This window comes from Oryctolagus cuniculus, chromosome 4 (genome assembly GCF_051225735.1).
Source record: "Oryctolagus cuniculus isolate XC-2025 breed Fujian yellow rabbit chromosome 4, ASM5122573v1, whole genome shotgun sequence".
Lineage (NCBI taxonomy): Eukaryota > Metazoa > Chordata > Mammalia > Lagomorpha > Leporidae > Oryctolagus > Oryctolagus cuniculus.
In genome coordinates, this window is record NC_142870.1 from 68,288,813 (window position 1) to 68,304,989 (window position 16,177).

The window sequence follows — 16,177 nt, forward strand, 5'->3', positions numbered from 1 at the left end:
GGTGAGCACTGGAACTATAGAAGTTAGACCAGTCTTTGAAGGCGCTCAGTTAAATGGGGACGTGACAAAGCTATTCATGGGGACGTGTGGAAGACACTTGGTCTCTGCCTCTACAGTTGTGCTGTAACCAAGTGACACTGGGGAGCTGACATTTGGGCTGAATTCCATTCATTGACTACTGAAAAGATTTTAATAACAAACAGCTTAGAAGAAATCCAATGAAAACATTGAGATGGGCTTTTTTCTGAAGGTTTAGAAATGAAATCTATGCTTTTTCTTTTATACATCTCCATTTTTTTGTTTTGTTTTTTGCCGAATGTCCTCAATAAACCTACATTACTTTAATGGACAATATGGAAAAAAACATGTGATTTGGGGTCAAAAAGACTTTTGCCCAAGGCTTGGATCTTCCATTTACTACTATGATTTTGCACTCACTTGACTTCTCTGGCCTCTTTTTTTTCCTGTTAAGTAGTAATACTACCTAATTCTTGGGTTGTTTCCAAGATGAAATGAGATGACATTTTTAAAACTCTTAATACATAATAGCTGCATAAAACACACTAGCTATTGCTGATATTACTGTTATTAAAATTATATGGAATCATTAATATGGACCTCCGTATGGTTGTGTTTAAGGATAATATTGAGATTTCAACTCTAGTAAAAGCTCATCATAACTATTATTGTATCACATTTTGCCTCTACATCTTCCCCTTGTGACTGAAGTTTTCCTTTTCTTCCTTCAATACCCATAGGCTTTTGGTTTTCAGTTCCACTATTGTTAAGCATTGTCTCGCTGGTAATTCTTCTGATCTTAATCTCAATCTTATTATATTGGAAACGTCACCGGAATCAGGACCGAGGTGAGTCATCACAGGGAAAAATGAATCAAGCAAATTAAGTGATTTGTTTTGTGGATCATCTGAAGATATAAATGAAAGGATGGCAAAAGTGTGTTGATGTGTCATTTCCAAAGTACGTACATGTCATGCTGTTTTAAAGTGCTTTAAGGTCATTTACTTGTAAATGTCAGTAAACTGGACATTTTCGCTTTCATTTGGTAAGATGGCTTAGAGGTTACTTACTTTCTAAATTGAGATTAAGAGTTAATGAGAAGAAATAAAGAAAATTTTTATTTGACCACATGGAGTCATATGAAGGCAGAACCAAAAAAAAATCTGGGAGCCAGGCAAGATCCTCTCTACCCATTCATGAGAAGGACAATCTCTTCTCTCTTTATAGAATTCCATAGGCCAGCTACCTACCCATTTAAGAGACTGTGACATTGTTAAATGTGGTTAAGCATCACTCTCTGTGTTGTATTTCCATGGTATTTGAAGTGCCACAGGCAACACACAGGTGAACCATATTTACAGGAACTGCATGATATCATCCTGCCCTTGTACACTTAAATTTTACTATCTCCTACAATATCTACCCAACATCGCGCGTGTGTGTGTGTGTGTGTGTGTATACATGTATATATAGAGAGTGCTCAATAATGTTAATTTACTAAATAAGTGAATAAATAGGGAGAGGATGGATAGATTTTCAAGATGAGTTTTTCAATTCTCTTTCTCCCATTGACAATTTAGCACTTCATAAATGCTAAGATACTGTGAGAAATCATAAACCAAGATACGCTGTAAAACAAGAGGAGTGAGCTATATGACTAGAGAGAAGTAGAGTTCTTTGGTTTTGGAGGGCACTGCACTGCACAATGCAGTTGGCTGTTGGAAGGGGAACTTCCTAAGGTGAAGGGGCAATGTGGGAGTTTCCTGTCCTTCAGCTGACTGAAAGATAGAGGTCAAGGAAGAAACAAATGTTGGCTTTGGATGTTATTTTAGATTCTGATAAAAAAAATTTCACTTAAAGGGCCAGCATTGTGGCATAGCAGGTAAAGTGCCTCCTGAGACACCGGCAACCCATATGGGCATCAGTTCAAGTGCAGGCTGCTCCACTTCTCATCCAGCTCCCTGCTAATGCACCTGGGAAAGCAGTGGAAAATGGCCCAAGTACTGGGGCCCCTGCACCCACGAGGGAGACCTGGACCTAGTGCTTGGCTCCTGGCTTCTGCCTGGCCCAGCCCTGGCTGCTGGAGCAATTTGGAGAATGAACCAGCAGATGGAAGACCTCAGTTTCTCCATCTCTCTGTAACTCTACCTTTCAGATAAATAAGTCTCTAAAAAATTCACTCGAATACTACCTGTCCCCTTTCATCTCATGTTTCATAGAAGTTCTTGTTTTTTTTTTTTTTTATCATTCTATTATGCCTTATATAAACATAAGGTTAATTCTTGTGAGTTCACAAAACAAGTCACTGTGAATGACGCTTTTGCCTATGTGGGAGGATTTTTATTCTGTCTCAAAGAGGAGGTCACAGATCAGATAATCTTATGGCGCATAAACATAAGCCCATGCAACTCATAAGACACAGAAAGTCCAAGGCAGATGTCCCTCTGAATCTGCTGTTCCCAGACAGTTCACTTTTCCAATGAGGAAACTGATGCTTAGAGAGGCAAGTCATCTTCCTTCCCTAGGGTCACACGGCTCCTTACCTGCAGGCTCCCATGAATCCCTGCTCCGCCTGCAGAACCTGGAGTGTGCTACCAATTCTTCCTGGTGCCCCTGAGTCCTGACTTGATAGGAGCTACTGTATCTGTTGTGTCCATTTTAATTTGTGCTTATTATATTGTTCTTTTGGAAATTACGAGAATAAAAGTATACAAATTAATTTTTAAAAGTCCCTTTTGGACAAAAGTCCGGTAAAACAATTTATTCAAGTCCAACAATTCTCTTTTTAGAGACATTTACAAATAATTGCCCTTTACTTACTAAGTCTTGGACTTTTCGAGAAGTGTAATTATTCAATGCCTTATCTAATTCTTGAAGCAAAAAGAGTCAGCTTATCTCTGCCCACGTTTTTCTTTGTTTGTGAACCTGTGTTGAATCTTGGAAGCACTAGGACTACAATTTACTGGTGTCTTCTTCAAGAGGTCTGGCAAATTCAGCTAATTTCTCCAAATGTCCTATAGCATATTTTGAATGACTGACTTTTTGACTGGTTTCAAAAATTTTAGCAGCTAGCTGTTTGGTTCAGCTAGTATGACAAAGTATCAATTATGCTGGAGGTATGAATGCTTGGAGCTAAGGAAATAATGCTTCATTGAGACCAAAACTATGTTGTACAAAAAGTTGAGAGAAAGGGAAGAAAATCAGAGAAGGTAGTCACACTTTTTATGTCTTTCTGTAACAATTTCTGATTATTAATTTGCCTTCCATTTTTTCCTTACTCTTTATGTTCTTTCTCTTTTATCTTCTGGGAACATAAAATTCTGTGGGTCAGGGAAACATGATTAGTCAAAAATGGCACCAAAGTTCTGAACATGGGGACCTGGAAAATGATGTGAACACGAAAAGCAAAGTAAGAAGATGTAAGATGGGACTGTGTGCGTGTGTGTGTGTGCGTGTGTGTGTGTGTGAGAGAGAGAGAGAGACAGAGAGAGAGAGAGAGCTCAGAGATTATAGAGAGGTGAAAGAGAAAGATGAAGTAATCAGTTACTGAATTTAAGCAAAGAAATTCTCTGTGGAACTGTCCAGTAGCCAGTAAGAAAAATCTAGTAAGAAAGGTAAGTCTGTAAGATCAACTCTTTGTTGGATAAATTACCAAAAACAAAAACAAACAAATTTACTTCAACTCATAATCATTATTCGCTACCCACAAAAGGGTAAGCAAATTTATAATTTTACACAGAGTGGTAGCCTCCAGTGACTGATACTATTTTTACAAAGCTGTTACACTCCCTTTACTTTTCTTATCTTTTTGTAGAATGCCAAAGAAACTGCTTTGGGTTTTCTCAGCTGTAAAGTGGCACTCAGGAGGAAGGTTTGGTGAGTTATAGGCCATTTATCTGTACCTTCCCTGATAAAATCATCACAGTGAGATTACAAGCTTTCAAAGAAATTATTTTTTTAATTTTCGTGAATCTAGTTCTTTATTACCAAAATAGAAAATGAGAAACAATTAAAATTTCCAAGGGAATTTTTCTACTACCTCATAATAGTTCTTTCTCTTAAAACCCAGTGATGTGATGAATCTCTCCCTGCCACATGTATGGCAGAGAACTTAAACTTTGAGGTTGAGAATAATCTTTGATTTCTCATTAGTCAAACCACCAATGATTACATGATTCTCAGAAACAACAAAAGAACATTCACTTAGACAACCACTTAATCTGTATAGCTCTGGATCTTGTTTTGTTCAGCTTGATTGGGTCGTGGCTGAGTTGGAAAACAATAGAACATTTACACAACCATGTGAAATGAGTGTTCAGAGTACATGTTTCATCCAGGTGATCTTTCTATTTGTCTTGATATCCTTCATTTCAAAACAGCCTGAAGTATAAATGGGCTCTTGACAATGTGACCACGGCAATATTACGCAAACACCATTTCCTGGGTTGGAGTATGTTACTGTCCCCTATTTTAAGCTTAGTATTATGTCAAACAATGAAGATGCTCAATACATAACTTGTGATAGTAAAATTGGTCAATAGTTGGAAGGATAATGAAGAGAATGTTTGTTCCCAACAAATTAGGAATCTTTGCCAATAATTATACTGATGCATCCCAGACAAAGGCTGAAAGAGTCAAAATTCCTACGCAAACCCCAGTGTCCTCCCATTTCCCAGGAGAGGGAGTGTGATGTTTTATAGCATTTTTTTTTTTGATTTGAGAGATAGAGACAGACAGTCTGGCAGAGACTCAGTGAGTTCCAGCCATTGGGTCACTCCTTAAATGCCTGCAACAATTAAGGCTGGGCCAGGCCAAAGCAGGGAGTCAGGAACTGTATCCAGGTCTCCCATGTGGGAGGCAGGAACCCAACTACTTGAGTCATCACTGTTGCCACCCTGGGTGCTCATTTGCAGGAAAATGGATTCAGAGATTGAATCCAGACTCTTCGCTAGGGAACGTGGGCATCCTAACTGGTGTCTTGAGCTCTAGGCCGAACACTTGACACAGAAATGTGATGCTTTAAATGAGAAAGTAATGGGAACCCTTCGTTGAACTGTGTAGGTCAGTATTACTAGACTATCTTTCTGTTAACATTGTTACGGCTGTTGCATGGATATCAATGTTTTCATTGTACTAAAATGGCACATAACATAATCTGATCACAGAATCCTCAGATAACAATGCCTTAGAGCCTGGATTTTTTTTAAAGATTTATTTTATTTATTCGAACATCAGAGCTACACAGAGAGAAGAGAGGCAGAGAGAGAGAGAGGTCTTCCAACCACTGGTTCACTCCCCAGTTGGCCGCAACAGCTGGAGCTGTGCTGATTGATCCGAAGCCAGGATCCAGGAGCTTCCTCCGGGTCTCCCATGCAGGTGCAGGGGCCCAAGGACTTGGGCCATCCTCCACTGCTTTGCCAGGCCACAGAAGAGAGCTGGATTGGAAGTGGGGCAGCCGAGACTGGAACTAAAATTTTTACTAAAATCAAGGTGTGCACATGGCTACTTCTGGAAGCCCTAGGAAAGAATCTCTTTTTGTTTTTCCTTTTGGACTTCTAGAAGACTGCCCACATCCCTTGCCTCTTCACTCCTTTCTTCAAAGGCAGCCTTGGCCAGTTGAGGCTTTCTCTCGTGTAATCATTATAATTCTGAGTTTCCTGCTTCCCTATTTCCCTCATAAAAGCTCTGGTAGTTGCATTGGGTTCACCAATATAATCCAGGGTAATGTCTCCATCTCAGCACCTTTCATTTAATCCTGTCAGCAAATACCTTTTGCTACATAAGAGAACATTCACAGGTTCTTGGAATTGGATGTGGGCGTCTTTGGGGGACCATTATTATGCCTATCACAGATCCTCGGGGGAGTGAGAATGAGTTTGGGATAAAGGCAGTGTTAACTGGCCTCCCAGTGCAATAATCTATAATTCCATAGCCTTAGCTGTTTTCATGGTAACTTTATATCAAAGAACATTAGAATGGAGTCAGAACCTGTAACCACTTTACTTTGGCTTTCCCACCCATATGCCATTTTTTCCCATAAAGGACAGACTTTATTTTTCAAGATTGTATTTTGTCTGTTAAGTCTATAAGGCAAAAGCATCACTTCTGCTTTCTATTTTTCTAGTCCTCACTAACTGTAACGTTCAAAAATTAAGGTTTCTCTAAATTAGAATTTCAGTTCTCATGCACTTCCTGCTTCCTTCTTCCACCTTTTCACAGGGATAAGTAATTCTGACTTCCTTTAATATCTTAGGTATTAGCAAGGCCACTGGATTCTCTGTGGAAGTTCAAAATGAGAAAATTATATTTGTCACTGTGTATACTGACATTAGATATAACCAAGTTGGTCCTTCCCATTTGTCGTAACTCGAAAAATGTGGATTTCTCAACCTGTATTATTTGCAGAGTCATGTTTTGAGGCCATTGTAGATTTTAGGAGTCTCAGTATTTTCCATGTCATTCTTAGAATTCTTTGAAATTCTTAGTTACAGATCCAAATTGCTTCAAACAGCCAATATGAAGTAGAACAGTTATTCTACTAATAGTTTTTTATTATAACATCTCTTTTTAATAGGTTTATTTATTTATTTGAAAGACAAAGCAACAGTGAGAGAAAGGGAGAGAGATAGAGATCTTCCATCTGCTGGTTCACTCCCCAAATGCCCAAAAATGCTAGTACTGGGCCAAGATGAAGCCAGGAGCCTGGTTCTCAATCCAGGTCTGGCATGTGGGTGGCAAGAGCCCAAGTCCTTGGGCAGTCTTTTGTTGTCCTCCTAGGTGCATTTGCAGGAAGCTGGATCAGAAGTAGAGCAGCCAGGACTCAAACCAGCACTCTGATAGGGATTTTGCTGTTACAAGTGATGGGTTAATCTGTTGTACCACAGCACTGGCCTCTCTTTTCTTAATAACAGAGCTAAAAATCTATTTGCCTAAATATGAATTTTTACAACTATAAATATAATTCAGGCAGAAAAGTTGTTAGAAATGTCAAAAATAAAGAAAAAGCCATATTCAATAAGATGTACATGAATAAATTTAGTCTTATCATAATTATTTCATAAAAAATGCAATTTCTTCTGGCAAATAGTGAACAAATGAGGTCTTCCAATACAAACATGCAAGATAAGTTTTGCAAAAATCAGAACTTGCAGTTAAATCCAACATTTCATAAGAGACAATTCCAGAGTTTCTGTGAGTGGTAGACTATTACTAATTGTCTCTCGCCCCTCTCAGTAAACAAACTGGGTGAAATTTTGTGATGAGTGGTTTTCAGACCCTCTGTGGTCACTGGTTGGTAAGTTCTCCAACCTTCTCCAGTAGTTACACGACAAAGAGAAAGAGGGGCTAGCCTTATATTTTGAAAGTCCTTTAAATATTTCTCTTTAAATACCGTTGGGACTTCTGTACCAGTTTCTTTTAATCTTCTAAAAATTGTGAATGTTGGGCCTAACAGTTATGACACCTCTTGGGATACCTGCATCCCATAGCAGAGTGGTTGTGTTCTAGTTCTGGCTCTGCTGCCTAGTCTAGCATCATACTGACACACACGTCCTGGGAAGCAGCAGCTGATGGCTCAAGTAGTTAGGTCCCTGACGCCCATGTAGGAAATCTGGGTTGAGTCTTTTGCTCTGTATTTCAGCCTGATCCAACTCTGACTCTTGTGTGAAAATTTGGGAAGTGAAACAACAAATGCAAGATTTCTTTGTGTGCATGTGTGTGTATGTCTGTGTGCGCTTCTAAAATAAAATAAATGAAAAATTCTAATTTATTTAATTGACAAAAATGTATACATTTATGGTGTAAAACATGATATTTGAACATATGTATACATTGTAAAATTACTAGATCAAGCCAATTAACATGGTGTATTTTCAAATAATCTTTTTTTTTTTTTGGTAGTGTGAATTCTTAGTCGCTGAAATTCTTAAGTACACAACACATTGTTAGATCCCTTGAACTCAGTTCTCCTGTCTAATTGAAATTCCTTTAATCTTAATCAAGCTTGCATGAAACCATTTCTGTATTTATTTCTATAGCAATGTTTCTGTCATCAAGAGTTTAAAATTTTTAACTGTCAATCCTGGCAAGGATGATTATAAACAGCATATTGAATTGATTGCTGTTTTTTAGTCAGTTGTGTTAATTTGCAATTAACTTTGACCAGCTACTGAATGATTTGGGGTCAAGACCTCTGTCTTTACAAATTAGTTCAATCCCTTTGGGCAAACCATCTAACTTCCCGGTACCTCTTGGTAAACTGGGGAGAACTGTGACTATCTCATTACAGTGTTGCTAAGATTCAGAAGGGACTACACGCAGGTGCTGAGAAAAGTACCTAAAACCAGTGGTATGCTGGAGAACTGGTGTGGGGAAGAGGGTGTGGGAGTGCTTATTTGTAGCACTGGCACCTTCTGTGATGTAAGTTCTCCCACCGTGGTCAGTTTCACAGAACCAGTAATTGAGCTCTCAGTGTGAGACATAAAACTCCAGAATACCACTACAACATAGTAAGCTTTCATTAAATGTTAGTTCCTATTATGACTAAACCTGAAGTCCCATTTGGTTTTATCAATCTGTAGTTTCATGAATTACACACATATTGAAGGAGGGACAAATTTAAAGAGGTAAATAGGGCAAGAGACTTGGGGATAATAGCCATCAAGCAGTCTTGGGGGAAGAAAACTTCCGAAGTCTCCTGAATTTGTGTGGATACAAGTATTTGAAAGGGAGTAGACACGTGTCAGTCACTTCAGTGATATTTTTTGGGGAAGTTTGCAGTGAAGATAAGCTGAATGGGGAGACAGGATCAGAAAATAGATATGCTAAAAGCTTGGGTGAACTGAGATACACTTGTGATGCCTAAAATTGACTTCTTGATATGTGTCAGCTTACTTTTTTTTTCTTTCTGAGAAAAGGGAACTGTTTTGATTAGACTGTGTGTGTGGCGGGGGGTTGGGGGGTGTGGAGAACAGTTTTGCACTTAAGTTAGCATGAGTTTGAGAGTAGAGTAAAGTTGAAGTTACCTGCTAAACTTAGCAGGTGTCAGAAGGCAGAGTGAGAAGTTACGGTAGGGATGTGTGTGAATGGGTTTCCGGGAAACTAAACAGCTGCCTGTAGGGGCTGTAAAGCTAAAGCTGCCCTAGGTTGTCTCAGATCACCTGAATGATTCTTGGATTTTCCCTCTACTTTCCTCATCCTCACCATGATTTGCCTGAATCTCTCTTCTCCCCACTGAAAGTGCCTTCACCCTTTGCAAATTCTCTGTGTCTTAAACATACCTCAGAAGTTTTATTTTCTCAAAATCCTGAGTGTGAAATGATTCAATCCTAAACAGAAGAAAAATACATCACTGAATGTGTCCTGGGTGTCTGCACACTAACCAGTGTTTCAGGTAGGACTTGGAAACCCAAGGGTGCAGAAGATCTGTTGATTGAAAGGTTCTGTTTCAGGAGGGATTGTGAGTAAAGCATGTCCCCTTGGAGGGAAGTTGGGAGAAAGGGGAGTGGATAGATATATTCCATGTAGAAGTTTATTTTAGAGAGAGAATTCTTGAAGAAGAGATAATGTATTTGGAATTTATCACTTCTCTGAGTTGGTGACATTTAATCAGCAACCAGACATGAAAGAATAAGCCAGCCATAGGGGACAGAAGGAAATGGTGGCTTTTTAGGAAAGAATCACAAGTATGGAAGCTCTGAACCAGAAAACTCATTGATATTTTAGAGTACTGTTACACAGCGTATGACTGGAGGTGGTTTCCCATTAGAGAACTGTTTCTTACTAGTCTAAAGTAAAGTGCATCATTGAGAATAAATACTTAGATGTTATGATAATAATTCAACAGCATAAGGTTGTGTTTGTTGAACCTGATTTATTATATATGTCTACCATTTTTATTTTTAGTAATTCATTTTTATAATATTTATTAAAAGTATTGAATCACATTGAGGGGAAATGGTCTTTTTATGGACGTGGGTATCTGATCTTGGAAAATATGGTAGTGTATATAAATAATAGAACTTTGCAAATTCCAGTAAAGAATTACTTAAGACTACACAGAGAGTATGAGGTGATGCTAAGACAAAATTCTAGGTCTTGTATTGCACTACGTGCCTTATAGGGATATCCACATAAGCCCTGTGTATGTTCTATAAAACTAATAAACCCCAAAAAAGGGCTCTGTCCATCTCCTTGGTGACCATTCTCAACATAATGTATAGCAAGTAAGTGTCCACTGAAAACAAAGCTCAAAATCCTATAAATAAAATACATTAACATCACTTGGAATTGATGATATGTTCCTTTATTTGTATTCTTTAATGATTGCCCAAACCATTATTTCTTGGGATTACTTATGTGTTTTTAAAGAGAGTCATATTCCCTTCACATCACATTATATTGGAAATTTCTATTTCCTTATCTTTGACAATGAAATGCATACCAGGAAAATTGTATATGTTGTAAATGTCTGTTATGTATCCTCTTAAAGTCTAAAAAAATTATAAATGTCAAAAGTTAATATTTTGATTTTTCTTTTATCCAGAGCCATAGAGAAGTGACAGAAACCTGAAAGTTGTTCCCTGGTCTACTTGAATCTGATGCAAGAGGAAATCAGAAGAGAAAAATAAAGTCGTTTTCGAAGGGACCTAAAAGAGCAAAAGAGAGAGGACCAAAAGGCTTAGGCATTCCATGACTTTCTACTGCCATCTAAGCTATTCAGTGTTTGTCTGAGTTCAAAGAGGAAGGCATTTAACCTCTCAGGTCTGTTGTAGGACTTGATTTTGTAAAGCAAATGCAGTGTTGTGATGTTGAAAGGGCACTGGACTTAGAATCAGGAGTGCTGAGCTCACAGGCTGACTTGGGCTCTTGCAGGTGGGAACCCTACGTTAGACATGTTACCTCAATGAGCCTCACGTTTGTATCCAACCTATAAAGGAATTGGACCAAATAATTTGCCATGCAACTCTAAAAATGATATAATTCCAGGAAGAATGGAATAAGCAAAGAGAGAAGAAGTAAAAATGAAAGATAAGAAAGAATATGGAAAGGTCCAAAGAACTTTTCTGGAACTACCTTTTGCCTTTCTATTGATGTTATATTTCTTCTGCCCCAGTTCTTAGGTCCAAGAGTCTGTTTTCTGGTCCTTAGCTATCTAGTCCACTCCCTGCTTACTGTTTTGCTAATGGTTTGCTAGAACCTTTGGTTTCATTGCTTCTTCTTGATGTGCTTCTATGAGATTTACTACAGCTAAAATAGGACTGAATTTATTGTGAAATAACATTGGAAACCCTATCTATTTAACTTACCTATTTTTTTTTTAAGTAGGATAAATACTGTTAGTCTTAGACAATAGTTCACATTTGCAAAAAAAAAAAAAAAAAAAAAAAAAAAAGGCATGCATGCTTCCCTGTCCATTGTCTCATAATATGAACTTGTCCTATTTTAGGTCATTCTGAATTCAGCCTAGTAGGAAATGAAAATACGTTATGAAAGCAGACATTTAGGAGATTTCCTGTATAGCAGTCAACCAATTCATGTTTTGTCTCCCCTGGCTTCTTCTACCGTGAGTTAACTTTTCACAATAGCAGAGGCAACTATGAGCATACAGTGTCTTTGCTCTAAGATATTTTTCTGACTAGTAAAACAGTATCGACTCTTACATAACCACAAGACTTCCTCAGTATCTTTTGTTTCATCTGTCTCCAGTGACCTAGGAATTAAAATGTAAGTTGTTTTCACTGTTGACTTGGATATTTATATATTTAGTAAGCTTTTCATGTGTTATTTAATTGTGTATTATTTCTTATATTTGTATTAAAATACTGAACAATTAAAAGTGTCAACCCTAAATACCTTGTTTTTGATATTCTCTTGGGAAATGTGGAATTGAATGATAAGCCTTACCTTTTCTGTTTGAGAGTAACACCCCCTCCTCTCCTCTGTATCCCACTCCTTAACAGATGTAGTTGACATTTCAAGTTAATAACAGAATCACAAATCAGACATCCCTTATTTGGCTGCTGGGAGCACAGGCCACTTGGTGCCAATGTGCTTTGGACCTCATCCCATCAGCTTGGCATTTCCTTACCTGTGCTCTTTTGGTTTTGTTTTTAGATGTCAACCTTTGCAAGCACATTTGCTCACAATTTTTGAGTTTACTTGGAGTCCCACCTTTTTTTTTTTTTTTTTTTTGTATTTCTGGTATTTTGGCTGAATTGGTGCTGGATAAGGCAAGACAGCTTAAAGCAGTGGTTCTCAAACATTTTAGTCTCAAAGACTCCCTTTGTACACATAATCACATTGAGGACACCCCACAACTTTTTTGTAAAATGAATTATGTCTGTTGGTATTTACTATATTTGAAATTAAAGTTGATAAACTTTAAAAACAAAAATATATAAGCATACATCCTCTTGGCTATTAGAGTGATGCCTACATCATACATTGTATAACTTCTAAAAAATTCCACAACACACTTGTAAGAGAATGAGAGTGAACAAGATAAATAATGCATTGGTGCTATAATGATAATTGCTTAGGTTATGTGGACCCCCTGAATTGGTCTCAGGGACAGTAATGAAGACTGACGAGTTAAAGTACAGACAAGAAAGAAACTAACCGCTTTATGTGACAATTCTTGAGCATTTCTCAAACGAACTCTTTCCTAAACAGACAGGTGCTTAGTGACTAACCATTTCACAATTCATCAGAACTGTAGTCAAGACCATTGCCATTCTGGAAGACCTTCCTCAAAGTAGAGAGACCTCAGAGAGCCTGGGGCCTAATCTCTAGCCATCACTAATAATCCAGCTTATATTAGATTATGAAATTGTTTGTCAGATGTCTTTCAGGGTATTGAGCAAGTCGGGCTTAGGTTTGTTTGAGGGAGAGGACTTGGGAAAGTTCTAGAGAAATAAAGAAAAGAGCAGGAGGGGGTAGTTCAGAGCAATCCCTTCTGTCTGAGAAGCTGGATTGGCACTGAGCACCACAGTCTGACTTTCTGTCATGGGACCCCTGCCCTCTCACTTCTGGAAGGTTCTCACCCACTGCTCACCCAGGGGCCTTTTTCTGTTTGTAAATAATAGTTCGGAATTTGCATATGAAACCAAAATGAGGAAAGTTGTAAAGTTTTAGTCACTTAGAATACTTCAGTCATATATTTCTCTTCTTAGTCAAAATTTAGAAAAATTCCAGGGTGATGGTAGACTTCCTGAAAGATAGGGGGAAACAAAACAAGTTTTGTGCTTCAACAGAAACTGAAAATGAGGATTCTTTTGGTGTTTTTTTTTATTTTATTTATTTATTTTTTTTTTTGGTGTGAGAGGGTAGGTATTCATTAGTGACTGACTAGATAACAATTCATAAATCCAGAATCAAAGAACAGAAAATCCATGTTTCAACTGGTTAAAACAATTTTCTTGAATTGTCTTCTATGATTATTCCTAATTTAATAAGAAAGGGATTCACCTTTTAAAATAAAGATTTCTTGTAAATTACTTCTTCCCAACTCTTATGTTTTAGTGTCTGCTTATTTTTCTTATTAAAATAGTCCAGATTTGACTTCAAACTGCCCCCACAGTTGCTCAGCCTAATTAACTTGCACAAGATCACATAGACATACGTTCAATCCGAGCAAGCCAACATTTGCACAGAACCTCATGATCGTTTGTTCCAAGTTTGGCTAAGTGTTAAAAGCATTTTTGTAGAAATGATAAGTGAGGGTTCAAACTTTCCAGTGACCTTCTTCATGTAGCACTGGTAAGTGTGTGATGGGACGGAAACTCCAACTCGGAATCCTAGGCTTCCTGCCCCTGCCTTCTCTTCCCCATCCACTCATGCTGTGACTCATCCCACATCCTGTGCCCCCAGCATATCCTGTTTGTTCTACCTCTTCATAATCCAACTCCTATCACCTGGCCCTTATCATCATTTTCTTTCTGTTAAACAGTTACCATAGCTTTCTCATGAATCTCCCTGTTCTTACTTCACCTCTTTCAGTCTATTCTAAACATAACTGCTCTAAAATATGCCAGTTTAAACCACATCATTCTTAGGAAAAAGCTTCCAAGTGCTTCCCACCTCACTACGATTAGGAGTCAGTTACTCTACATGGGCAGGCTCTCCGCGAAATCATCTCTTGCTATCATTATTCCTGATCACTAGCCACCTGCTGCTTCCCAGTATTCCAGATGTATTTCCCGCCTCAGGGCCCTGACACTTACTCTACTCTGCCTAGAATATTCTGGAAGATAGCCATCAGGCCCCTGTGCCCTACACCCAGCAGACACTTATCACTTATCTGCTTCACTTTTCCTGTTGCCTCATCACCATCAGGCATAGCATATGTATCGCCTGTTTATTACCTGGCTCCTTCCATCACTTGTAAGCTTCATGAGAGCAGAGATTTTTTAGCAGTCAATGACTGTTTCCCAAATGAATTAGTTTTCCACTTATACATTGTGGGAGAGGAATAGTTCAAACAACTTTGCATGGAAGCATTGTTCTTTCCTATGGGGAGAATGTGTTTGAACTAGAGAGAAAGAGGATGACTTTTAGAAATTGGTGGTCGTGAGGTGTAGGAACAAGATAATGACTTCAAAACCAAATGTTCCATACTTGACATTTAGTGCATGTGAACATTGGCCAGTCACATAACATCTTTGGAGCTTAGTTTCTCAAGTATAAACTAGAGTGTGTCCTCCTAGTTTGTCTCCCTGGGTGGTTGCAAGTTTATGTGCTAAGTCAAGCCTGTCCTCTGACCACAAAACTCCCACTGCACAGCACAGGCCTCCTGTTCTCTGCCTTTCCAGCTGTCCGAGTCAGCTCCATCCCTGCTCAGAAGCAGACACAGGGTAAAAGATGATGTTAGGGTGCTGAGAGTGGGACCCGCTCTCTGGCTAAGCAGAGAGAGAATCTCCTGGGCTTTGTTTGTTTCAACAGATACAGAAACATAAGCAACAGCAGCCATGAAGTCTGGGCCTTTCTTTGTGCTGAGGACAAAAGGAATAACAAGCAAAAGAGTTCTGGTCCTATCTATGTAGCATTGTCCTTATGAACATAGGGCTGACGTCTTATGCTAGAGTGTTGCCAGCTGTGGCTTTAATTGAATGCTCCCCAAGACAGCAGAGAGCCCTCCAGAAGATTTAAGCTCAACATCCTTGACTCCCCTCATGTGAGTGTTGCTTCAGCAGAGCTAGTGATGTGTGATGATGGCGAGACTGCCAGGACTGGGGAGGTTCCAGAGAACTCAGATATTTTGATACTTTTCAGCAGACTCGTGTTAGTTTAGACAGTGGAACATTCAAAGTGTATTGAGGGGCCAGTGCTGTGGCATAGCTGGTAAAGCCACTGCCTGCAGTGCTAGCATCCCATATGGGTGCCAGTTCGAGTCCTGGCTGCTCCACTTCCAATCCAGCTCTTTGCTGTGGCCTGGGAAGGCAGTGGAGGATGGCCTTGGAAGGCAGTGGAAGATGGGCCAAGTCCTTGGGCCCCTGCACCCGCATGGGAGACCTGGAAGAAGCTCAGGAAGCTCCTGGCTTCAGATCAGCTTCGCTCTGGCCATCGCAGCCATTTGGGAAGTGAACCAGTGGATGGAAGACCTCTCTCTCTCTCTTTCTCTCTCTCTCTCTGCCTCTGCCTCTCTGTAACTCTGCCTTTCAAATAAATAGATAAATCTTTTTAAAAAAGTGTATTGAGACATCACGTGATGCCCCATAAATATAACTTTTTATAAATTAATGAAATATCAAAATAATTGTTTTAAAAGTCAGAACTCAGAACAGAGAATAAGAGAGTTCTATTTTTCTGGCAGAAACTTTTACTTTTCAGCTCAATCACAGAAAGGCACTGGAGCCCAGTTGCTCAGGTCACGCACTTCAAACACTACACGATCCTGGATCCGGCATTGATGTGTAGCCCTGTAACTAGCCATGTACTCAGGGTGTGCACCTGTTGTTCCCCCTTATCATAAATCAAACACAATATTGCTACAGTCTCATTTAGAAATAAGTCAGGTGGTGACTGCAATTAAATGTTCTTAGGTATTAGATGAATTACTAGGCCAGATGGTTCTTACTTAATAAAATCAGGAAGCACTAAAATTTCAACCAGCAATTGAAACATCAATGAAAAGTTTAAATCTACTGTATACCTTTAGGGG

At 38.9% G+C, this 16,177-nt stretch overlaps 1 protein-coding gene across 9 annotated transcripts in view; it reads left to right on the plus strand.

Moving 5' to 3' along the window:
• The window catches only part of CD200 (CD200 molecule), a 38,430-nt gene extending 26,562 nt beyond the window's left edge, over positions 1–11,868 (plus strand). For 4 of the 9 annotated variants that reach the window (XM_017347092.4, XM_070071694.2, XM_017347093.4 and 1 more), the window contains 3 exons: positions 759–866; positions 3,833–3,894; positions 10,562–11,868. In XM_017347092.4, the coding sequence (XP_017202581.1) occupies positions 759–866; positions 3,833–3,870 (146 nt within the window). In that variant the 3' untranslated portion in view covers positions 3,871–3,894; positions 10,562–11,868. 9 annotated transcript variants of the gene reach the window in all.
• The last annotated feature ends 4,309 nt before the right edge of the window (positions 11,869–16,177 follow it).